Below are 24,095 nucleotides of genomic sequence, written 5' to 3' on the forward strand. Positions count from 1 at the left end.
TTTCTGCATCGGAATTTTCTGCCTCAGGTGGAGGCAGGTTCTCTGGATGCTTTCAAGAGAGAGCTAGATAGGGCTCTTAAAAATAGCGGAGTCAGGGGATATGGGGAGAAGGCAGGAATGGGGTACTGATTGGGGATGATCAGCCATTCTTGATATTGAGGGAGTGCAGCGTAGGTTTACAAGCTTAATTCCCGGGATGGCGGGACTGTCATATGCTGAGAGAATGGAGCAGCTGGGCTTGTACACTTTGGCGTTTAGAAGGATGAGAGGATACCTCATTGAAACATATAAGATTGTTAAGAGCATGGACACGCTAGAGGCAGGAAACATGTTCCCAATGTTGGGGGAATCCAGAACCAGGGGCCACACACACAGTTTAAGAATAAGGGGTTAAAGCCATTGAGAACGGAGACGAAGAAACACTTTTTCTCACAGAGAGTGGTGAGTCTGTGGAATTCTCTGCCTCAGAGGGCGGTGGAGGCAGGTTCTCTGGATGCTTCTATGTGCTGCATTGGCAAAAGGAATTTCACTACATCTAGGTGTATGTGACAATAAATCAACCTTTGAACCTTTGAACCTTTGCTTTCAAGAGAGCTAGATAGGGCTCTTAAAAATAGCGGAGTCAGGGAATATGGGGAGAAGGCAGGAACGGGGTACTGATTGGGGATGATCAGCCATGATCACATTGAATGGCGGTGCTGGTTCGAAGGGCCAAATGGCCTACTCCTGCACCTATTGTCTATTGCCTATTAACTCCAGTACTCTTCAATGCCTTTCTTTCTCTTGATAGGGTTTCCCTTTTAAATCCTGCCTGTTTCGGGACTGTAATTTTAAATGTGGTTTTAACTTGTTTGTGATTTAAGTGACAAGGTGATTCTAATGTGAAATGTTTCAAACTTTGTGCCTGACTTATTTAAAAAAAGGAAAAAAAAACAAGTTGCTGTAAACTGGCACATCTGTTGTGGAATTGTGGTTAAATAAAAATTGGTAAACGTTAAAAAAAATGTTTCGAGGTATAATGAAAATGTATAAGGCGGTTGGACAAGGGGCGCAGTAGCTTGAACCAGCAGCTCGGTGACATTCAAATCAACACGTGCGCAATGTCCATTTAACCCTGAAACATGACTGCAAAAAAAAAAAAGTTTAGGACACAAGGCCGGAACACCAGAGATCTCAACAGCATGTATTCTGCTTCTTGCCTTTGAGAAATGAAAAGTTTGACTTTGAGAATGCACACTCTTTGATCCACCCACGCCCACTGTCAAATTAAGGAACATTTCAATTCCACATCGATACACAGTCTGGAGAAGTTGTCCTTCTCTCCAGAGATGCTGCCTGTTCCCGCTGAGTTACTCCAGCATGTTGGGTCTATCTTCGATTTAAACCAGCATCTGCAGTTCCTTCCGATGCAATGTCCCCCTGTTTGTTTTGTCTTTGCAACGTGCAAACAAATGAATAAAAACTCCCTGCCCAGTGTTCAGGAGGCGGCCGAGAAGGCTGGCTACAATGAGCAACATGTTGTACTTCCCCCAGTTCCTTCCTCTCCTTGAATTATCACACATATTCAACTCCTTGCAACAAATGTAACCAACGAAACTCACCAGAAGGCGCATGGACGCTGTGAGCATCATGCTTTACCAGGGACGAATTTATTTCATTCCGATGCAGAGAGCCACTTAAACAGATATATATATAATTTTTTTACAAAGATAGGTCAAGTAGTTTATTTGCAGCTTTCTTTCCTCCCCCGTTCAGCTGCTAGGGGGTGCTGGAGTCGGATGTAAGAGAAAGGCAGGAGTTTATAGTTCACCAGAGATGTTGTCTGCTTCCTGTGTGCGTGTGTTTACAATGGTGAGAGAGAGAGAGACGTTTGCAGCGTGCGGGGCAAACTGTACGCGATGGAGGCGTTAGGACTTGAAAGTGCACTGATGCAGACGCAAGCAATCTCACTCCGCCCCTCGCCTGCTACTGGACGAGAAGTTCTCCCTTTAAAAACACACACACACACAAACTGCTGATGTTAAAATGCACATTCAGGTTGAAAAAGATCAAGATCAGGCACAAAATGCTGGAGTAACTCAGCCGTGGGTCAGACAGACAGACAGGCAGGCTGGCAGCATCCTTCTGGAGAGAAGGAATGGGCGACGTTTCGGGTCGAGACCCTTCTTCAGACACCACCCGAAATGTCACCCAGTCTCGACACGAAACATCACCCGTTCCTTCTCTCTGGAGGACAGTGGACAATAAGTGCAAGAGGAGGCCATTCGGCCCTTCGAGCCAGCACCGCCATTACGGAGTGGCGCAGATCCCACAATCTCATCCTCAATGTGGAAAAGACTAATGAAATGGTGATCGATTTCAGGAGGGGCTGGTAAACGACATCACACTCCGCTGCATATTGATGGAGCTGCTGTGGAGAGGGTCAGCAGTGTGAAGTTCTTGGGACTTCAGCTGGCGGATGACCTGACCTCTACGACCAACACCACAGCAGTGATAAAAAGAGCTCAGCAGCGGCTCCACCCTCTCCAGAGACTAAGGAAAGCAGGTCTCCCTACTGTTCATCTAAGGACCTTCTACAGGGGCACCATCGAGAGTATACTGGCCTACGGCATCACTTCCTGGTTTGGGAGCTGCAAGGCTTATGGGCAAAACCAACTCAACAGGATAGTGAAGACAGCCAGCAGGATCATTGGTGCCCCACTCCCTTTCCTGTTGGAGATCTATCTGAAGCGGAGCATCAGCAGAGCCATCTCCATTATCAAGGACCCCTACCGCCCATCACACCACATCTTCTCCATTCTGCCATCTGGGAAGAGGTACAGGAGCATCAGCTGCAAAACCAGCAGGATGCTCCACAGCTTCTTCCCACAGGCACTAAGACTGGTTAACGGACTGTGTCCCCTCCCCATACATCATACACCAACACATCTAACCTCGCCCATAGTTTGACAAATAGACACCTGTAAAAGTAAAGCCACTGTTCGGTCCGAATGTCTGTTTTTTATTTCAATTTTTAGGCCTATTTTAGATATGGTAATTATAAAAAAATTTAAAGCTATATGTATTTATTCTGTTTTTATTAACCGCACTGATGGTAACTGATCGAGAAACATTTTTTTTGTTTCATCTGTGTATGTAAGTACTCAGTTAAAATTACATTAAAGTAAATACTGAATACTACTGATACTGATCATGGCTGATCATCCACAATCAGTACCCCGTTCCTGCGTTCACCCCATACCCCCTGACTCCTCTATCTTTAAGAGCCCTATCTAGCTCTCTGTCTCGCTGCCTGTCCCGATGAGTTACTCCAGCATTTTGCCTCTACCTTCCATTTAAACCAGCATCTGCAGTTCCTTCCATTCAACGTCACCCTTCCGTATCTCTAGTCTCCCTCTCCCCTGACTCTCGGTGTGAAGAAGGGTCTCAACCTAAAACGGCGCCCATTCCTTCTCTCCAGAGATGCTGCCTGACCCGCTGAGTTAATCCAGCACTTTGGGTCTATCTTCGGTTTAAACCAACATCTGCAGTCCCTTCTTAACAGAAGGTCAATATCAGGGCGTGGTAGCGCACTATTTCTGTTGCTTGTTGCCATTCGATTATTTTTCATCTCATGTTTAAAACGAGCTTTAAAACTCCCCCTTTGATTGCAATGGTACGCCCTGTCCTAATGTCAACAAACAGCATTTGCAAGGTCAGTAAGATGACAGATTGCTTCGAGGAGGCACCGGTTGCAGAGAAATCCGGTGCAAGTTGTTTACAATAAGATGCCCCCCATCCCCCGCCCCCTCAAGGTTAATTCCCGGGATGGCAGGACTGTCATATACTGAGAGAATGGAGCGGCTGGGCTTGTATACTCTGGAGTTTAGAAGGATGAGAGGGCATCTTATTGAAACATATAAAATTATTAAGGGTTTGGACATGCTAGAGGCAGGAAACATGTTCCCGATGTTGGGGAAGTCCAGAACCAGGGCCCACAGTTTAAGAATAAGGGGTAAGCCATTTAGATGAGGAAACAATTTTTCGCACAGAGAGTTGTGAGTCTGTTGTATTCTCTGCATCAGAGGGCAGTGGAGGACGATTCTCTGGATACTTTCAAGAGAGAGTTAGATAGGGCTCTTAAAGATAGCCGAGTCAGGGGATATGGGGAGAAGGCAGGAATGGGGTACTGATTGGGGATGATCAGCCATGACCACATTGAATGGCGGTGCAGGGTCGAAGGGCCGAATGGCCTCCTCCTGCACCTATTGTCTATTGAAGAGTTTCATTGCAAGTGTCAAAAACACCAGAGTTTAGTTTGGTTTAGAGATACAGCGCGGGAACAGGCCCTTCGGCCCACCGAGTCCGCACCAACCAACGATCCCCAAACACTTAACACTGCCCTACACACACAAAAGACAATAGGTGCAGGAGTAGGCCATTTGGCCCTTCGAGCCAGCAACGTGATTATGGCTGATCGTCCGTAATCAGTACCCCGTTCCTGCTTTTCTCATATCCCTTGACTCCGCTATCTTTAAGAGCCCTATCTAACTCTCTCTTGAAAGCACGAGGGAACAATTTTCCACTCCTGCACCTGTTGTATAGATTGTCTAAAACAACTCTTAAAGACCACTAATTCTAACCGTCCAACTAAGTTTAAAAGCCTTCAAAAGAACATAGTGTAGGTATTTACTGCAGATGCTGGTTTAAACCGAATTTGCAGGCATTAAAATCTGGAGTAACTCAGCGGGTCAGGCGGCATCTCTGGAGAAAGGGAATAGATGTAGGAAGGAACTGCAGCTGCTGGTTACATTGACATTAGTCACAAAAAGCTGGAGTAACTCAGCGGGTCAGGCAGCATCTCTGGAGAGAAGGAATGGGTGACATTTCGGGTCGAGACCCTTTTTTCGCGATCAATGGGGGAATGGGAAGGGGAATTAAAGTGTTCAGACACCGGGGCATCAGGTAGGTCCAGACATTATAACCATATAACCATATAACAATTACAGCACGGAAACAGGCCATCTCGACCCTTCTAGTCCGTGCCGAACTCGTATTCTCCCCTAGTCCCATCTACCTGCGCTCAGACCATAACCCTCCATTCCTTTCCCGTCCATATAACTATCCGATTTATTTTTAAATGATAAAAACGAACCTGCCTCCACCACCTTCACTGGAAGCTCATTCCACACAGCCACCACCCTCTGAGTAAAGATGTTCCCCCTCATGTTACCCCTAAACTTCTGTCCCTTAATTCTCAAGTCATGTCCCCTTGTTTGAATCTTCCCTACTCTCAGTGGGAAAACCTTATCCACGTCAACTCTGTCTATCCCTCTCATCATTTTAAAGACCTCTATCAAGTCCCCCCTTAACCTTCTGCGCTCCAAATAATAAAGCCCTAACTTGTTCAACCTTTCTCCGTAACTTAGTTGCTGAAACCCAGGCAACACTCTAGTAAATCTCCTCTGTACTCTCTCTATTTTGTTGACATCCTTCCTATAATTAGGCGACCAAAATTGTACACCATACTCCAGAATTGGCCTCACCAATGCCTTGTACAATTTTAACATTACATCCCAACTTCTATACTCAATGCTCTGATTTATAAAGGCCAGCACACCAAAAGCTTTCTTTACCACCCTATCTACATGAGATTCCACTTTCAGGGAACTGTGCACAGTTATTCCCTTCTTCAGACTGAGAGTCAGGGAAAAGGGAAACGAGAGATATGTGTACCTCGAAGTATATTGGCCAGTGAGAAGGAAAATCTATTGATATGGGCCGAAGTATTTACACTTTTTAGTGCTAATTCTGCTGGATTGGGGGGTGAAGGGGAGTCACTTTACCCCACGACAGAAGGGGGAGGAGTTGTACAGTTTGATAGCCACAGGGAAGAAGGATCTCCAGTGGCGTTCTGTGCTGCATCTTGGTGGAACCAGTCTGTTGCTGAAGGTGCTCCTCAGGTTGACCAGTGTGTCACGGAGGGGGGTGAGCTGTATTGTCCTGGATGCTCCGCAGTTTGAGGAGCATCCTCCCCTCCAAGACCAACCTCCTGTGAATCTATCTCCGCTCCCAGGACAGAGCCAGCCTTGCTGATGAGCTTGTTGATCCTGTTGGTATCCGCGGCCTACGCCCTGCTGCCCAGGCACACACATCAGCGTAGAAGATGGCCATGGCCACCACCGATTGATAGAACATAGAAACATAGAAACATAGACAATAGGTGCAGGAGTAGGCCATTCGGCCCTTCAAGCCTGCACCACCATTCAATATGATCATGGCTGGTCATCCAACTCAATATCCTGTACCTGCCTTCTCCCCATACCCCCTGATCCCTTTAGTCACAAGGGCCACATCTAACTCCTTCTTAAATATAGCTAATGAACTGTCCTCAACTACCTTCTGTGGCAGAGAATTCCACAGATTCACCACTCTCTGTGTAAAAAATGTTTTTCTCATCTCGGTCCTAAAACACTTCCCCCTTATCCTTAAACTGTGACCCACACAGCTTATTTATTTATTTTACTTTTCTTTTTCATCGGTTGAAGCTGCATACTAAATCTCGTTGCACTGACGTGCAATGACAATAAAAATATTATTATTATTATTGTCCTGGACTTCCCCAACATCGGGAACAATCTTCCTGCATCTAGCCTGTCCAACCCCTTAAGAATTTTGTAAGTTTCTATAAGATCCCCCCTCAATCTTCTAAATTCTAGCGAGTACAAGCCGAGTCTATCGAGTCTTTCTTCATATGAAAGTCCTGCCATTCCAGGAATCAGTCTGGTGAACCTTCTCTGTACTCCCCCTATGCAGCATCTTACAGCAGACATTGAAAGAGTTTTATGCAACGGAATAATGAAATTCTTACTTGGAGCAGCACAACAGTTATGTGAACATAGTACCCTGTAAACACAATAATAAACGGTAAAAATAAGTTTTGTACACATTTTTAAAATCTTCTTAGGCCTCCTTTGGTCATAGCTGACTATGGGTGTCTCCAGGGTGCTATTCCCTATATGGAGGAGGCCTGTGCGTGACTTTGTTTAACGTGGGGAGACAGCCACAGATCTGGGCCAGGATCCAGTGGCATGGAGTCCAAGACGACCGGAGACTCTTTTCTGCTGCAGCCTTCATCCGCCTTCCCAGCCATTGTGACTGTGACGCTCCACTAAGGTCAGCCATCGTCCTCCGCCTGTTCCACCGTTGAGGTCTTGGTTGGATTGCTATTTGAGTTTTGAAATAATTGATGTTGCCTCAGCCAATTTAAAAGTCGTTACAAATTTAAGAATTTTCTTTCAGACGTGTATTGTGCAATAAAATTCACCTTCTCTTTGATATGATATTACAACCTATTCCAAATTTCATGATTGGCTCTAAATAATTTCAGTTGACACTGGAGTCTCATCTCGGAAGGTAGAAACAAGTAACTAGATGCTGGGTAATGCACGAGTGGACACAAAGTGCTGGAGTAACTCAGCGGATCAGGCAGCATCTCTGGAGAAGGGTTCTAGAAGGGTTTCGGCCCGAAACGTCGCCTATTTCCTTCGCTCCATAGATGCTGCTGCACCCGCTGAGTTTCCCCAGCAATTGTGTGTACCTTCGATATTCCAGCATCTGCAGTTCCCTTTTGAACACAGCATCTCTGGAGAATGTGGGTAGGTGACGTTTTGGGTCGAGACCCTTATTCAGACATTTTTTTTAGTTTAGTTTAGTTTAGTTTAGAGATACAGTGCAGAAACAGGCCCTTCAGCCCACCAGGTCTGCGCCGACCAGCGATCCCCGCACATCAACACTATCCCACACCCACCAGGGGCAATTTTTACATTTGCATCAAGCCAATTAAACTACAAACCAGTACGTCTTTGGAGTGTGGGAGGAAACTGTAGATCTCGGAGAAAACCCAGGTAGGTCACGGGGAGAACGTACAAACTCTGTACAGACAGCACCCGTAGTCGGGATCGAACCCGGGTCTCCGGCGCTGGATTCGCTGTAAGCAACTCTACCGCTGCGCCACCGTGACCACAATGTAGGGGTTGTGGGGGAGAAGAAAACTGGAAAAGGGGGGGAGGGCAAGTGATAGGTGGATACAGGTGAGGGGGGGGGGGGGGGTTACTCCAGCGCTTTGTGGCCTCATGTCGAAAGGATTGATTTGTCTCTTGTTCCTTATTTTAATGTCCCAGTTCTTCTTTTGCAGGTTTAACTTCCCGCCGACAGTTTGAAGTTTGTGGTCGAGGCTACAAAACAATTAGCTGTCATGAAGTGAAACCAACAGTCGCAGTTTCAGCCTGAGAGGGATTTTCCACCATGCACTGACTGAGCGGGACAGGCAGCATCTTTGGAGAGAAGGAATGCGTGACCTTTCAGGTTGAGACTCTTCTTCAGAAGTGTCTCGACCCGGACTTCACCCATTCCTTCTCTCCAGAGATGATGCCCATCCCGCTGAGTTACTCCAGAATTTTGTGTCTACCTTCGATTTAAACCAGCATCTGCAGTTCGTTCCTACATATTACCTGCTCCGGCTGGTCGTTCCATACTCCCTCCACCCTTTGTGTGAAAAGGTTTCCTATTAAATCTTTCATCCCCTTCACCTTAAACCCATGTCCTCTGGTTTCTCCATTCCCCTACTCTGGGCAAGCGATCTACCCGATCTATTAATCTCATGGTTTTGTACACTTGTCACATTGTACTAATGTGTACGGGTGATCGATGGTCGGCGTGGACTCGGTGGGCCAAAGGGCTCATTTCCATGCCGTATCTTTTCAATCGATCAAACAACTGCTAAACGCTAAAAGTGTTGGCAATCTGAAATAAACCAGGAATTAGTCATCATCAGCCAGGCATTATCAAGAGACAAAGCAGAATAAACATTTCAAGTTGATGTGCTTTCATCAAATCATGTGTCTGATCACACACAAAGGCCAGCGTTCACAGACTGATCATGTTATGTTAAGTAAATGAATGATAAACTAACTCCAGCATAACCTTTGATCTGAGGAAAATCAAGCATTGACAAGTCTAGAGTCAAGAGTCACTAGTGTTTTATTTTCATATGTCCCAAACAAAACAATGACATTTTTAAGGGCCTGTCCCATTTAGGCGATTTTTTTGGCGACTGTCGTAGTCGTAACAGGACTGGACAATAGACAATAGGTGCAGGAGGAGCCCATTGGGCCTTCGAGCCAGCACCACCATTCAATGTGATCATGGCTGATCATCCACAATCAGTACCCCGTTCCTGCTTTCTCCCTATATCCCCTGACTCCGCTGTCTTTAAGAGCCCTATCTTCTTCTTGCGTATGGCGTGCACAGCCTAAAGTTGCAGGACAACTTATTCTATTTGATCCTCTTTGATTGTGCACGCCAGGTTGATTGCATTCGTCGAAACAGGGCGGAACACCTGAAGGTTGCAATCTCCCATCCCAAGAGCCCCATCTAGCTCTCTCTTGAAAGTATCCAGAGAACTGGCCTCCACCGCCCTCTGAGGCAGAGAATTCCACAGACTCACAACTCTCTTGTTAGTTCAAGGACATGAAAATGGATTTAAAACTACAGCATGGAAAACAAAACAAGCGGGCGTAAGAAAAATCTCCTTTGTGAGATGGTTTGAAATTCACTTCCACAAAAGCGATAGAGACAAAATTAGTCAGGGCTCTCAATAGGGAATCGAGAGTAACTCGCTGGACAATCGCCAAAAACATTAGACAATTAAACTGACCTGACCACTCAGCTGGGAGCTGGTGTCTAACCACCTACCCACGAGAAGGCAGGAACGGGGTACTGATTGGGGATGATCAGCCATGATCACATTGAATGGCGGTGCTGGCTCGAAGGGCCGAATGGCCTCCTCCTGCACCTGTTGTCTATTGTCGGGGACAGTAAGACTGGTGGGAGAACTGGGAAGGGGGAGGGGATGGAGAGAGAGGAAAAGCAAAGGCTACTTGAAGTTGGAGAAGTCAATGTTCATACCGCTGGGGTGCAAGCCACCCAAGCGAAATATGAGGTGCTGTTCTTCCAATTTGCGCTGGTCAGAAAGGTCAGATTAGGAATGGGTTCTATCTATCTATCTGCAGTTCCTTCCCGCACAGACTAGTCCGACAAGAAAGGCATAGGAGATGTCCTCATTATTTAAGGAACGGGGGTTCCCCTCTTCCATTATAGATGAGGATCTCACTACAATCTCCTCGATATCCCGTAGCTCCACTCTTACTCCCCCTCCCCCCCTTCGTAACAAGCACAGAGTCCCCCTTGTCCTCACCTTCCACCCCATCAGCCTTTGCATACAGCATATAATCCTCCAACATTTCCGCCACCTCCAACGGGATCCCACCACTGGCCACATCTTCCCATCTCTACCCCTTTCTGCTTTCTGCAGAGGCTGTTCCCTCCGAAACTCCCTGGTCAACTCGTCCCTTCCCACCCCCTCCCCAGGTACTTTCCCTTGCAACCGCAGGAGATGCAGCACCTGTCACTTTACCTCCCCCTTCGACTCCATCCAAGGAGTCAAGCAGTCTTCCCAGGTGAGGCAGAGGTTCATCTGCACCTCCTCCAACCTCATCTACTGCATCCGCTGCTCTAGGTGTCAGCTGCTCTACATCGGCGAGACCAAACGCAGGCTTGACGATCGTTTCGCTGAACACCTCCGCTCAGTCCGTCTTAACCTACCTGATCTCCCGTTGGCTCAGCACTTCAACTCCCCCTCCCATTCCCAATCTGACCTTTCTATCCTGGGCCTCCTTCACTGTCAGAGTGTGGCCCAGCGCCAATTGGAGGAGCAGCACCTCATATTTCACTTGGGTAGTTTACACCCCAGCGGTATGAACATTGACTTCTTTAACTTCAGATAGCCCTTACTTTCTCTCTCCATCCCCTTCCCCTTCCTAGTTGAGATGAGAAAATCATTTTTTTACAAGGACCGAGATGAGAAAATCATTTTTCACACAGAGAGTGGTGAATCTGTGGAATTCTCTGCCACAGAAGGTAGTTGAGGCCAGTTCATTGGCTATATTTAAGAGGGAGTTAGATGTGGCCCTTGTGGTTAAAGGGATCAGGGGGTATGGAGAGAAGACAGGGATGGGATACTGAGTTGGATGATCAGCCATGCTCATATTGAATGGCGGTGCAGGCTCGAAGGGCCGAATGGCCTATTCCTGTACCTATTTTCTATGTTTCTATGTTTCTAGTTCTTCCACTAGTTTTACTGTCTCTGACTACATTCTAGCTCTGTCCCAACCCCTCCCCTGACATCAGTCTGAAGAACGGTCTCGTCCCGAAACGTCGCCAACTCCCTCTCTCCAGAGATGCTGCCTCACCCGCCGAGTTACTCCAACATTTTGTGTCTACCTACAATGAACGTATAAAACTGTACCTCTTTCAAGTCTGGGAGGAAACCGGATATCCCGGAGAAAACCCACGCAGGTCACTGGGAGAACGTACAAACTCTACCGCTACGCCACCGTGCCGGCCTGGTCGACACAATGTGCTGGAGTACCTCAGCGGGTCAGGCAGCATCTGTGGAGAAAAAGGATAGGGGATGTTTCAGATCGGGACCCTTCTTATGTAATAATAATAATAATAATGGATGGGATTTATATAGCGCCTTTCTAATACTCAAGGCGCTTTACATCGCATTATTCATTCACTCCTCAGTCACACTCGAAGGGTACCAACCCAAAACGTCACCTGTCCTTTTATTTCAACAAGGGTCCCGACTCGAAACATCACCTATCTGTCGCCCATTCCTTCTCTCCAGAGATGTTGCCTGGATCTGGATCTGGATCTGGAGCTGGATGTAGTACGCTGAACAGGTCTAGGTTGACCATCACTCAGCAATATGATGGTTGAGATGGAGATGTTTTTGGAGTTGCATCATTGTATGTGTTGGTGTTTTGGAGATCGCTGATGCTGGCTGGTATGGTATTCCAATCCCTTGCTGTCTTGAAGAAAAATTAGTGAGAAAGTGCTAATGAAGTGCCGTGCGGAATGAAATAATTTCCAGGTTGGTAGCTTCTGGTTGACGTGCCTATGGGTGCTTGGATTAACTGGACGTGGTCCTCCATCTTTGAATCAATGGTGGTATTCTTGATCTTGTGGAATGTTGTCAGTCTGATGAACTTGCGATGAGCGAGGGAGTGCAGCGTAGGTTCACCAGGTTAATTCCCGGGATGGCGGGACTGTCATATGCTGAGAGAATGGAGCGGCTGGGCTTGTATACTCTGGAGTTTAGAAGGATGAGAGGAGATCTTATTGAAACATATAAGATTATTAAAGGTTTAGACACACTAGGGGCAGGAAACAGGTTTCCAATGTTGAGGGAGTCCAGAACCAGGGGCCACACAGTTTACGAATAAGGGGTAAGCCATTTAGAACGTAGACGAGGAAACAATTTTTCTCACAGAGAGTTGTGAGTCTGTGGACTTCTCTGCCTCAGAGGGCGGTGGAGGCCGGTTCTCTGGATGCTTTCAAGAGAGAGCTAGATAGGGCTCTTAAAGATAGTGGAGTCAGGGGATATGGTGAGAAGGCAGGAACGGGGTATTGATTGGGGATGATCAGCCATGATCACATTGAAGGCTCGAAGGGCCGAATGGCTATTCCTGCACATATTGTCTATTGTCTATAGTAGGTGGATGGAGTTTAAGGTCCTTTCTCGTGCTGGAGACTGGGCTCTGCCACTTGTAGTTGTTAGATATGAACCTTGCTGCTCTGTTTTGCACTGACTGGATCTCAATCTGGTTTGGGAACAGGTCTGCCCAGGACAGGAAGGCTCTGCAGAGAGTAGTGCGTTAGGCCGAACGCACCATGGGAACTACACTCACCCCCCTGCAGGACCTATACATCAGGTGGTGCAGATCCAGAGCCAGCAACGCAATGAAGGACCCCTACCACCCCAGCAACGGACTGTTCCAGCTGCTACAGTCAGGCAAACGCCTCCGCTGTCACGCTGCAAAAACAGAGAGGACGAGACGGACACAGGCGGTCACGGTGGCACAGCGGTGGAGTTGCTGCCTTACAGCAAAATGCAGCGCCACGGACCCGGGTTCGATCCTAACTATGGGTGCTGTCTGTGTGGAGTTTGTACGTTCTCCCCGTGATCTGCGTGGGTTTTCTCTGAGATCTTCGGTTTCCTCCCACACTCCAAAGACATACAGGTTTGTAGGTTAATTGGCTTGATTAATTGGCTTGATAAAAATGTAAAATTGTCCAAAGTTGGCGATATGCAGAGTACTACCTTGCTGACTACAAATTTCAGAAAGTTCAGAAGGCCATCATGACTGTAAACTCTTATCTCACTAGGGACTAATTTATTTGTTATAGAAGGAACTGCAGATGCTGTAAAATCGAAGGTAGACAAAAATGCTGGAGAAATTCAGTGGGTGAGACAGCATCTATGGAGCTATATCATTTATAATTCTATATAATTTAATGTTGTGTTGCCTTTTTTAATATTTTTTTCTAAAAAAAATGAAAATACTGATTCTGATCATTCTTTTAATCTGGATTTTTAACTTATGTATTGTGTTTTTAAAAATATATATAAATTATGATGTTTTTATAAGTGATATACCAAGATTTTATATGTATTTTATGATATTTAATATGCAATGCATTTTTAATGTAATGTTGCCCCTTGTCTGGACCTTGAGTCCGTAATAAAGTTTCTTATTATTATTATTATGTTCTATTCCGTTCCGTTGTTCTGTTGTTTTTTGCACAATCCCGCAGCATTGCCACTTTCATTTCACTGCACATCTTGTATGTTTGTATGTATAAACGCAATTATCAAAAAAGCTCATCAGCGCCTCTACTTCCTGAGAAGATTACAGAGAGTCGGATTGTCAAGGAAGACTCTCTCTAATTTCTACAGCTGCACAGTCGAGAGCATACTGACCAGTTGCATCGTGGCTTGGTTCGGCAATTTGAGCGCCATGGAGAGGAAAAGACTACAAACAGTAGTAAACACTGCCCAGTCCATCATCGGCTCTGACCTTCCTTCCATCGAGGGGATTTATCGCAGTCGCTGCCTCAAAAAGGCTGGCAGTATCATCAAGGACCCACACCATCCTGGCCACACACTCATCTCCCTGCTACCTTCAGGTAGAAGGTACAGGAGCCTGAAGACTGCAACAACCAGGTTCAGGAATAGCTACTTCCCCACAGCCATCAGGCTATTAAACCTGGCTCGGACAAAACTCTGATTATTAATAACCACTTTCTGTTATTTGCACTTTACCTGTTTATTTATTCATGTGTGTATATATTTATATCATGGTATATGAACACATTTATCTGTTTTGTAGTAAATGCCTACTATTTTCTGTGTGCTTAAGCAAAGCAAGAATTTCATTGTCCTATACAGGGACACATGACAATAAACTCACTTGAACTTGAACTTGTATGTGACAAATAAAGTTGCCTTGACTTGATCCTGTCCCGCTGAGTTACTCCAGCATTCCTGTGTCCACAGGAACCTGCATGGTACCAGGAAATGGTCTGGCCGTTGCCAGGGACGCGGCGGCGGTCGTTAGGGAAGCAGGATGTGACATTCCAATTGGCAGCGGCGCGCGGCTGCGCTGATCAGTTTCAACCCCCGGAGAAGGTCGATGGACGCGAGTTCGCGGCCGCTGACCGCCTGAACCAGACCTTGCCGAACCCGGGGGGTTTATCACCCCTCCACCAGTGGCCCAGCACCGACAGTCTGCAGCAGCAGCAGCAGCAGCACCACCAACAGCCATTGCAGAATTACACGTTGCAATCTACAAGAAGGCAGACATGTTCACCCGGTTAGTGGTGGTGGCGGCCGTCTTGCTGCGGGCTGCACAGTGCTACAAGCCGGTGATCGTGGTGCACGGCTTGTTCGACAGCCCCGGCGACATGGTGATCCTCCAGAATTTCATCAACCAGGTAAGACAACACACCGCTTGCAACGGCAGGCGGCCAGCAGATAGATGCCGGCTTAATAGGCAAATTTGCTGTAGCAACTCGGGCCCTGGTCGTCCACGGATGATGGATGCCCCATCTGAGCTAGAACATAGATAGAAACATAGAAACATCGAAAATAGATGCAGGAGGAGGTCATTCGGCCCTTCGAGCCATGGCTGATCGTCCCCTATCAAGAACCCGTGCCTGCCTCTCCCCATATCCCTTGATTCCACTAGCCCCTAGAGCTCTATCTATCTCTCTCTTAAATCCATCCAGTGATTTGGCCTCCACTGCCCTCTATGGCAGGGAATTCCATAAATCCACAACTCTCTGGGTGAAAACGTTTTTTTCTCACCTCAGTCATAAATGACCTCCCCTTTATTCTAAGACTGTGGCCCCTGGTTCTGGACTCGCCCAACATTGGGAACATTTTTCCTGCATCTAGCTTGTCCAGTCCTTTTTATAATTTTACATGTTTCTGTAAGAACACCCCCTCATCCTTCTAAACTCCAGTGAATACAAGCCTAGTCTTTTCAATCTTTCCTCATATGACAGTCCCGCCATCCCAGGGATCAATCTCGTGAACCTACACTGCACTGCCTCAATCACAAGGATGTCCTTCCTCATCCCCAAACAAGGAATTGCAGATGCTGTTTTACGGGGGGAGGGAGGGAGGTGGAGGGGGGTGGAGGGGGGTGGAGGGGGGGGGGGGGGGTGGGGGGGAAGACATACCAAGTGCTGGAGTAGCTCAGTGGGCCTGGAAGCATCTGGAGAATGTGGATAGGTCTATCTGTCTGGAACTGTAGATGCTGGTTCTAAACGAAGATGGACACAAAAAGCTGGAGTAACTCAGTGGGACAGGCAGCCTCTCTGGAGAGAAGGAACGGGTGACGTTTCCGGTCGAATCCCTTCTTCAGACTGAAGAAGGATCTCGACCCGAAACGTCACCCATTCCTCCTCTCCAGAGATGCCCGCTGAGTCACTCCAGCATTTTGTGTGTCTATGTTTGATTTAAACCAGCATCTGCAGTTCCTTCCTACATATTTTGGCCGGAGCGGAAGGAATGGGTGACGTCTCGGGTCGAGACCCTTCACACTAGGTCTGCTAAGGGTCGAGATCCGAATGGGTCACCTATTCCTTCTCTCCAGTGACGCTGCCTGGCCCACTGAGTTACTCCAGCATTTTCTGTCCATCTGCCCCAGCAGAGCTGGCCGTGGCAGAGAAAAGATTGACCGGGTGCGAAGGGCCACAGTGCACACGTTGGCAGACAACGGGGGCAAAAGAATGCCCATATCGCCCTCACCCTGATGGCCCCTTTCGTGTGTGGCTGCATCAAGCGGAGCGTGGAGTCAAGGCACAATCAGACAGCTTCCCCATCAGGTCTGGAGTCAGGCAGGGCTGCCCTCTCTCTCCTGTCTTGTTTGTCTGCTGTATTGAACCTTTTGCCGAGTCCATCAGGAAGGATGCGAGCATAAGAGGAGTGACATTGCCAGGCAGTGGGGGCATTCAGGTCAAGACCTCCCTGTACATGGACGATGTCGCCGTCTTCTGCTCGGATCCAGGGTCGGTCCGCAGATTGATCAGCATCTGTGACCAGTTTGAGGTCAGCCATGGGAGCCAGGGTGAACCGCAGGAAGAGCGAGGCCATGCTCTTTGGCAACTGGCCCGACCGATCTTCCATCCCCTTCACCATCAAGCCTGACTTCTTGAAGGTGCTGGGGATCTATGAGAATGCAGGGTGACTAGGACAGGTTGGGTGAGTGGGCAGATGCATGGCAGATGCAGTTTAATGTGGATAAATGTGAGGTTATCCTCTTTGATGGCAAAAACATGATCGTGTAACAAAAACAAAAACTCAAGAGTATACAAGCCCATCCGCTCCATTCTCTCAGCATATGACAGTCCTGCCATCCTGGGAATTAACCTTGCGAACTTTGTGAACATCCTCAATAGCAAGAATGTCCTTCCTCAAATTGGGACCAAAATCAGCATCAGAATCAGAATCAGAATCAGAATTCACCAAGTATGTTTTGCAACATACGAGGAATTTCATTGGCCAGGTCAGTCAGACAATTAAAAGCAACAGATCACTCAAAAACACATTTTAACATGAGCATCCACCACAGTGACTCCTGCACATTCCTCACTGTGATGGAAGGCGAAATAAAGTTCAAGTCTCTTCCCTTAGTTCTTCCTTGCAAAACTGCACACAATACTCCAGGTGTGGTCTCACTAGGGCCCCGCACAACTGCAGAAGGACCTCTTTGAGAAATGTGATAACCAGGAGGAATGATTGACCTTTCCGGCAGATCAGTGTCTGTATTTGCCTGCGTAACAAGCATTTACAACACTATTAATCTCCCAGGAACCTAATGGGGGGTGAAGGGCAATGTTTCATTGCACAATTGCAATATCTTTCCTGACAAACTTCTGCTTTCACAATGTTTTGAAGCAATGAGACAACTCACTAATACATGGTGTTCCTTCCCCCTGCCTCCCCCTCTGTCTATCTCTCTCTGTCTGCCCCCGTGTGTGTGTGTGTGTGTGTCTCTCTCTATCTGTGTGTGTGTGTCTCTCTCTCTCTCTCTCTCTCTCTATCTCTGTGTGTGTGTGTGTCTCTCTCTATCTGTGTGTGTGTGTGTCTCTCTCTCCCTCTCTCTATCTCTGTGTGTGTGTGTGTGTGTGTGTCTCTGTCTGTGTGTGTATGAGTGTGCTCTCTCTCTCTGTCCCTCTCTCTTTCTGCCTCTGTGTGTGTGTGTGTGTGCGTCTCTCTCTGCTCCTGTGTCTCTCTGCCCCTGTCTCGCCCTCTCTCTGTGTCCCTCTCTCTGCCTGTTGTGTGTGTGTGTGTGTGTGTGTGTGTGTGTGTGTGTGTGTGTGTGTGTGTGTGTGTGTGTGTGTGTGTGTCTATCTCCCCCTCCCCCCCCTATCCCCCTTCTCTGTCCCTCTATCTCTCTCTGCCTGTGTGGGTGTGTGTATCTCCCCCTCTCTGTCCCCCTCTCTCTCTGCTTGTGTGGGTCTGTGTGTGTCTGTCTCTTTCTCTCCCCCTTCACCCAGTCGCACCCTGGCACCAACGTGACAATCATTGACCTGTTTGACCGGACGGGGAGCCTGAAGTCGCTGTGGAGCCAGGTGGAAGGCTTCAAGCAAGCCATCTACCCCATCATGCAGAACGCGGCTGACGGAGTGCACATGATCTGCTACTCGCAAGGTAGGACCCCACCTCAAATGCACAGTCAATACACAATAGGTGCAGGAGGAGGCCATTCGGCCCTTTGAGCCAGCACCACCATTCAATGTGATCATGGCTGATCATCCCCAATCAGTACCCCGTTCCTGCCTTCTCCCCATATCCCCTGACTCCGCTATCTTTAAGAGCCCTATCTAGCTCTCTCTTGAAAGTATCCAGAGAACCGGCCTCCACCGCCCTCTGAGGCAGAGAATTCCACAGATTCACAACTCTCTGTGCGAAAAAGAGTCTGAAGAGCACAGGTTTAAAACAGGGCTCACAGAATCAAGGGATATGGGGAGAAAGCAGGAACGGGTACTGATTGTGGATGATCAGCCGTGATCACATTGAATGACGGTGCTGGCTTGAAGGGCTGAATGGCCTGCTCCTGCACCTATTCTCTATGTTTCTATATCAATCATTGAAAGTAATTAGTGAAAGGTTTGGATAGGGTGGGTGTGGAGATTTGTGTAAGAAAGAACTGCAGATGTTGGTAAAATCGAAGGTAGACACAATGCTGGAGTAACTCAGCGGGTGAGGCAGCATCTCTGGAGAGAAGGAATTGATGATGTTTCGGGTCGAGACCCTTCTTCAGACTGATGTTGGGAGTGGGTAGGACAAAGAAAGAATGTGGGCGGAGACAGTGGGACTAGTGGGAGAACTGGGAAGGGGGAGGGGATGGAGAGAGAGGGAAAGCAAGGGCTATCTGAAGTTAGAGAAGTCAATGTTCATACCGCTGGGGTGTAAACTACCCAAGTGAAATATGAGGTGCTGCTCCTCCAATTTGCGGTGGGATTCACTCTGGCCATGGAGGAGGCCCAGGACAGAAAGGTCAGATTGGGAATGGGAGGGGGAGTTGAAGTGTTGAACCACCGGGAGATCAGGTAGGTTAAGACGGACTGAGCGGAGGTGTTGGGCGAAACGATCGCCGAGCCTGCGTTTGGTCTCCCCGATGTAGAGAAGGTGACACCTGGAACAGCAGATACAGTTGATAAGGTTGGAGGAGGTGCAGGTGAACCTCTGCCTCACCTGGAAAGACAATTTGGGTCCTTGGATGGAGTCGAGGGGGGAGGTAAAGGGACAGGTGTTGCATCTCCTGCGGTTGCAGGGGGAAGGATGTGGAGAGGATGTTTCCACTAGTGGGAGAGTCTAGGACCAGAGGTCGCAGCCTCAGAATTAAAGGACATTCCTTAAGGAAGGAGATGAGGAGGTATTTCTTTAGTCAGACGGTGGTGAATCTGTGGAAATTCATTGCCACAGAAGACTGTGGAGGCCAAGTCAGTGGATATTTTTAAGGCAGAGATGGGGGTAGATTCTTGATTAGTGCGGGTGTCAGGGGTTACGGGGAGAAGGCAGGTGAATGGGGTTAGGAGGGAGAGATAGATCAGCCATGATCCAATGGGGGAGTAGACTCGATGGGCCGAATGGCCTATTTCTTCTCCTGTCACATAATGTACTGGGTTCCCTAGGCCCATTGAGAATGCATAATGAATGGACAATATCCTTGTCCACCATACTGGACTGTAACGATCTGGGTTTGATCTCTGACCTGATTTGTGTGGTGTTGTTTACTCTTGACTCAATTCATCCTGTTTCAGTTAGGAACCTGCTTTAGCTTGGTTTATCTACTGTCATTTAGTATCTCCCCCTCCCCCTCCCCCCCCCCCCCCCTCCCCCCTCTCCCCCCGCCCCTCTCCTCTCCCCCCCACTCATCTCCCCCCCACTCGTCTCCCCCCCACTCGTCTCTGTTCTAAATGGCTTACCCCTTATTCTTAAACTGAACCCTGGTTCTGGACTTCCCCAACATGTTTCCTGCCTCTAGCGTGTCCAAACCCTTAACAATCTTATGTTTCAATAAGATATCCTCTCAACCTTCTAAACTCCAGAGTATACAAGCCCAGCCGCTTCATTCTCTCAGCATATGACAGTCCCGCCATCCCGGGAATTAGCCTTGTAAACCTACGCTGCACACCCTCAATAGCAAGAATGTCCTTCCTCAAATTAGGGGACCAAAACTGCCCACAATACACAATACTTATAGCCCTGTCCCACGGTACGAGTTCATTCCAAGACCTCTCCCGAGTTTAAAAAAAAATCAAACTCGTGGTAAGCACGGAGAATAAATGTAGCGGGTACGTCGGAGCTCGGGGACGTCTCTTAGCGGCTCGTAACGATAACGGCAGGTACTCGGGAAGACTCGTGAAGATTTTTCATCGTGTTGAAAAATGTAGACGAGAGCCCTGAGTACCGACGAGTGGCCGTTACGGTAAATCTCCGAGTTTGAATCAGGGCAAACTCGGGTGAGCTCTTGGAATGAACTCGTACAGTGGGACTGGGCTTTAAGTACAGGTGCACGGATAGAACGCAACAAAATCTTTTCTCTGTACCGGGTTTGGAGGGATATGGACCAAGCGCGGCCAGGTGGGACTAGTGTAGCTGAGACATTGTTGGCCGGTGTGGGCAAGTTGGGCCGAAGGGCCCGTTTCCACACTGTATCACTCAGTGACTAGTGTAGATGGGACATTGTTGGCCAGTGTGGGCAAGTTGGGCCGAAGGGCCTGTTTCCACACTGTATCACTCTGTGACTAGTGTAGATGGGGCATTGTTGGCCGGTGTGGGCAAGTTGGGCCGAAGGGCCTGTTTCCACACTGTATCACTCTGTGACTTTCACTGCAGCTCGGTACTTGTGACAATAAGACTTGTTAGGACTGGAGGATGTGAGCTTTAGGGAGAGGTTGAGTAGGCTGGGTCTGTATTCCATGGAGCGTAGGAGGATGAGGGGAGATCTTACAGAGGTGTACAAAATCATGAGAGGATTAGATTGGGTAGATGTACAGTCTTTTACCCAATGTTTAAGAAAGAACTGCAGATGCTGGAAAAGTCGAAGGTAGACAAAAATGCTGGAGAAACTCAGCGGGTGAGGCAGCATCTATGGAGCGAAGGAAATAGGTGATGTTTCGGGTCGAGACCCTTCTTCAGACTGAACTAAGTGTGTCTACCTTCGAGTCTTTTACCCAGAGTTGGGGAATCGAGGACAATAGGACATAGGTTCAAAGTGAAGGGGAAAAGATTGAATAGGAATCGGAGGGGTTAACTTTTTTCACACAGGTGTGGGTGTGTGGAACAAGCTGCCAGAGGAGGTAGTTGAGGCTGGGACTATCCCATCGTTTAAGAAACAGTTAGACATGGTACAGGTAACATGGACAGGGCAGGTTTGGAGGGATATTATGTGGACCAAACGCAGGCAGGTGGGACTAATGTAGCTGGGGCATTGTTGGCCGGTGTGGGCAAGTTGGGCTGAAGGGCCTGTTTTCCGCGCTGTATCACTCTGTGACTCTGTGACTCTGCAGGTGGCCTGATCTGCCGGGGAATCATCGCCACCATGCCCAACCACAACGTGGATACGCTGGTATCACTGTCCGCCCCTCTGATGGGCCAGTACGGAGGTGAGTTCCGGTCCCCCGCAGGGGAGGGGGGAGGGGGGAGGGGGGAGCGAAGGAAGCAGACCCTTCCCCGTCCGTGGGGTCGTTTACACCGGGGATGGGGGGGGGGGGGGGGGGCTGTGTCATGTGACATTCATGGAGAGGCGTCACCTCGGCCCCGCGGAGAGTTGCTGCCTCCCAGCGCCGGAGACCCGGGTTCGATCCTGACCACGGGCGCTGTCTGTGTGGAGTTTGCACGTTCTCCCCGTGACTGGCGTGGCTCTTGCCCCGGTTTCCTCCCGCATTCCGCAGACGTACAGACCGGAGGAAAGCCCACGCGGTCACAGGGAGAACGTGCAAACCCCACACAGGCAGCACCCGTAAGTCAGGATCGATCCCGGATCTCTGGCGCTGTGAGGCAGCAACTCTACTGCTGCACCACCTTGCCGCCCCATGTATTGAGTTGACAACAGACAATAGGTGCAGGAGTAGGCCATTCGGCCCTTCGAGCCAGCACCGCCATTCAATGTGATCATGGCTGATCATCCCCAATCAGTACCTCGTTCCTGCCTTCTCTCCATATCCCCTGATTCCGCTATCTTCCAGAACCCTCTCTGGCTCTTGAAAGTATCCAGAGAACCGGCCTCCACCACCCTCTGTGGCAGAGAATTCCACAGACTCACAACTCTGTGTGGAAAAATTGTCTCCTCATCTCCGTTCTAAGTAGTCTACCCCTTATTCTTAAACTGTGGCCCCTGGTTCTGGACTCCCCCAACATCGGGAACATGTTTCCTGCCTCCAGCATGTCCAAACCCTTAAAAATCTTAAATGTTTCAATAAGATCCACTCTCGTCCTTCTAAACTCCAGAGTGTACAAGCCCAGCTGCTCCATTCTCTCAGCATGTGACAGTCCAGCCATCTACACTGGGGGTCGGGGGGTCTCTGGGCGGTGGGGTCTGTGGGTGACGCTCCATCATGTGACCAAGTATCCTTGTCTCCCGACAGACACGGATTACCTGAAGTGGTTTTTCCCAAAGTACATCAAGACCATTCTCTATGACTTCTGCTACACACAAATCGGACAGCACGTCTCCATCTGTAACTACTGGAACGGTGAGAGGCTCCAGCGTCATGTTACACCAGCGTGGGCGGCTCTGTGTGTGTATGTGGCTCAGGCCCTGTGTGTGTGTATGAGTGTGTGTGTATCAGTGTGTGTGTATCAGTGTGTATCAGTGTGTGTGTATCTGTGTGTGTGTGTGTATCTGTGTGTGTGTGTGTATCTGTGTGTGTATCTGTGTGTGTGTGTATCTGTGTGTGTGTGTGTAAACATAGAAACATAGAAACATAGAAAGTAGGTGCGAGAGTAGACCACCAGGTCCGTCGAGCCCGCACCGCCATTCGCTCATGGCTGAACACTAAACAGACACACTTACCCACAAACAGTAGACACAAGACACAGAACACAAGACACTACCCTCCCCTTTATACCGCTATCACCCCTCTCCACCCCAAGAACCTCGTGATCTCCTGGGGGAGGCAAAAAACCGGATAAAAACCCAGGTCCAATTCGGGAAAAAAATCCGGGAAATTCCTCTCCGACCCCAATCCAGGCGATCGACACTTGTCCAGGAGATCACTCAGGTCTTACTATACTAACCATACCTAGGTCCATATCCCTGCCCTCTCCCCGTAGCCCCTTATCCCCTTGGCAGCTAAAAAACCATCTATTTTAGACTTAAATATATTTAACGTTTCTGCTTCCACTGCTCCCTGGGGCAGTGAATTCCATAAATTAACCACCCTCTGGGTGAAGAAGTTCTTCCTCATCTCAGTTTTAAAAGAGCCCCCCCTTATTCTGCAACTATGTCCCCTAGTTCTAGTTTCCCCGATCATTGGGAACATCCTCGGTGCATCCACCCGATCAAGGCCCCTCACGATCTTATATGTTTCAATGAGATCACCTCTCATTCTTCTAAACTCCAAAGAGTTGAGTTCCAGCCTACTTAACCTTTCCTCATATGTCAATCCCCTCATTGCAGGAATTAATCTTGTAAACCTTCGCTGCACTGCCTCCAGGGCTAGTACATCCTTTCTTAAGTATGGACCCCAGAACTGTACACAGTATTCCAAATGTGGTCTCACTAATACTGTGTACAGCTGCAGCAAGACCTCCGTGTTTTTATACTCAATCCCCCTAGCAATAAAGGCCAAAACTCCATTGGCCTTCCTGATTGCTTGCTGCACCTGCATACTAACTTTTAGTGATTCATGTACTAATACCCCTAGATCCCTTTGCGTTGCATTACAACGCAGCTCCTCCTCATTTAGAAAATAACTTGCCCTATCATTTTTTTTCCCAAAGTGAATGACTTCACATTTATTAGTATTAAATTTCATCTGCCAAGTTGTTGCCCACTCACCTAGCTTATCTATATCCTTTTGCAGACTCTTCCTATCCTCCTCATCCCCTACTTTTCCTCCCATTTTTGTATCGTCCGCAAATTTTGATATATTACACTTGGTTCCCTCCTCCAAATCATTTATATAAA

General features: G+C 48.2%; 2 protein-coding genes across 2 annotated transcripts in view; one reads left to right on the forward strand and one right to left on the reverse strand.

The window, feature by feature from the left end:
* Positions 1-1,850, reverse strand: part of LOC116989780 (carnitine O-acetyltransferase-like) — a 42,915-nt gene extending 41,065 nt beyond the window's left edge. Inside the window, exon 1 of the mRNA XM_033047354.1 lies at positions 1,602-1,850. Coding sequence (XP_032903245.1) covers positions 1,602-1,631 — 30 coding nt within the window. The 5' untranslated portion in view covers positions 1,632-1,850. The remainder of the gene's footprint in view (positions 1-1,601) is intronic.
* Positions 1,851-14,604: 12,754 nt separating this feature from the next.
* ppt2 (palmitoyl-protein thioesterase 2) overlaps positions 14,605-24,095 on the forward strand; it is an 18,238-nt gene continuing 8,747 nt past the window's right edge. Inside the window, exons 1-4 of the mRNA XM_033047397.1 lie at positions 14,605-14,880; positions 17,953-18,106; positions 21,475-21,570; positions 22,552-22,659. Of these exons, the coding sequence (XP_032903288.1) occupies positions 14,749-14,880; positions 17,953-18,106; positions 21,475-21,570; positions 22,552-22,659 (490 nt within the window). The 5' untranslated portion in view covers positions 14,605-14,748. The remainder of the gene's footprint in view (positions 14,881-17,952; positions 18,107-21,474; positions 21,571-22,551; positions 22,660-24,095) is intronic.

This window comes from Amblyraja radiata, chromosome 30, assembly GCF_010909765.2.
Source record: "Amblyraja radiata isolate CabotCenter1 chromosome 30, sAmbRad1.1.pri, whole genome shotgun sequence".
In the NCBI taxonomy this organism is placed as follows: Eukaryota; Metazoa; Chordata; class Chondrichthyes; order Rajiformes; family Rajidae; genus Amblyraja; species Amblyraja radiata.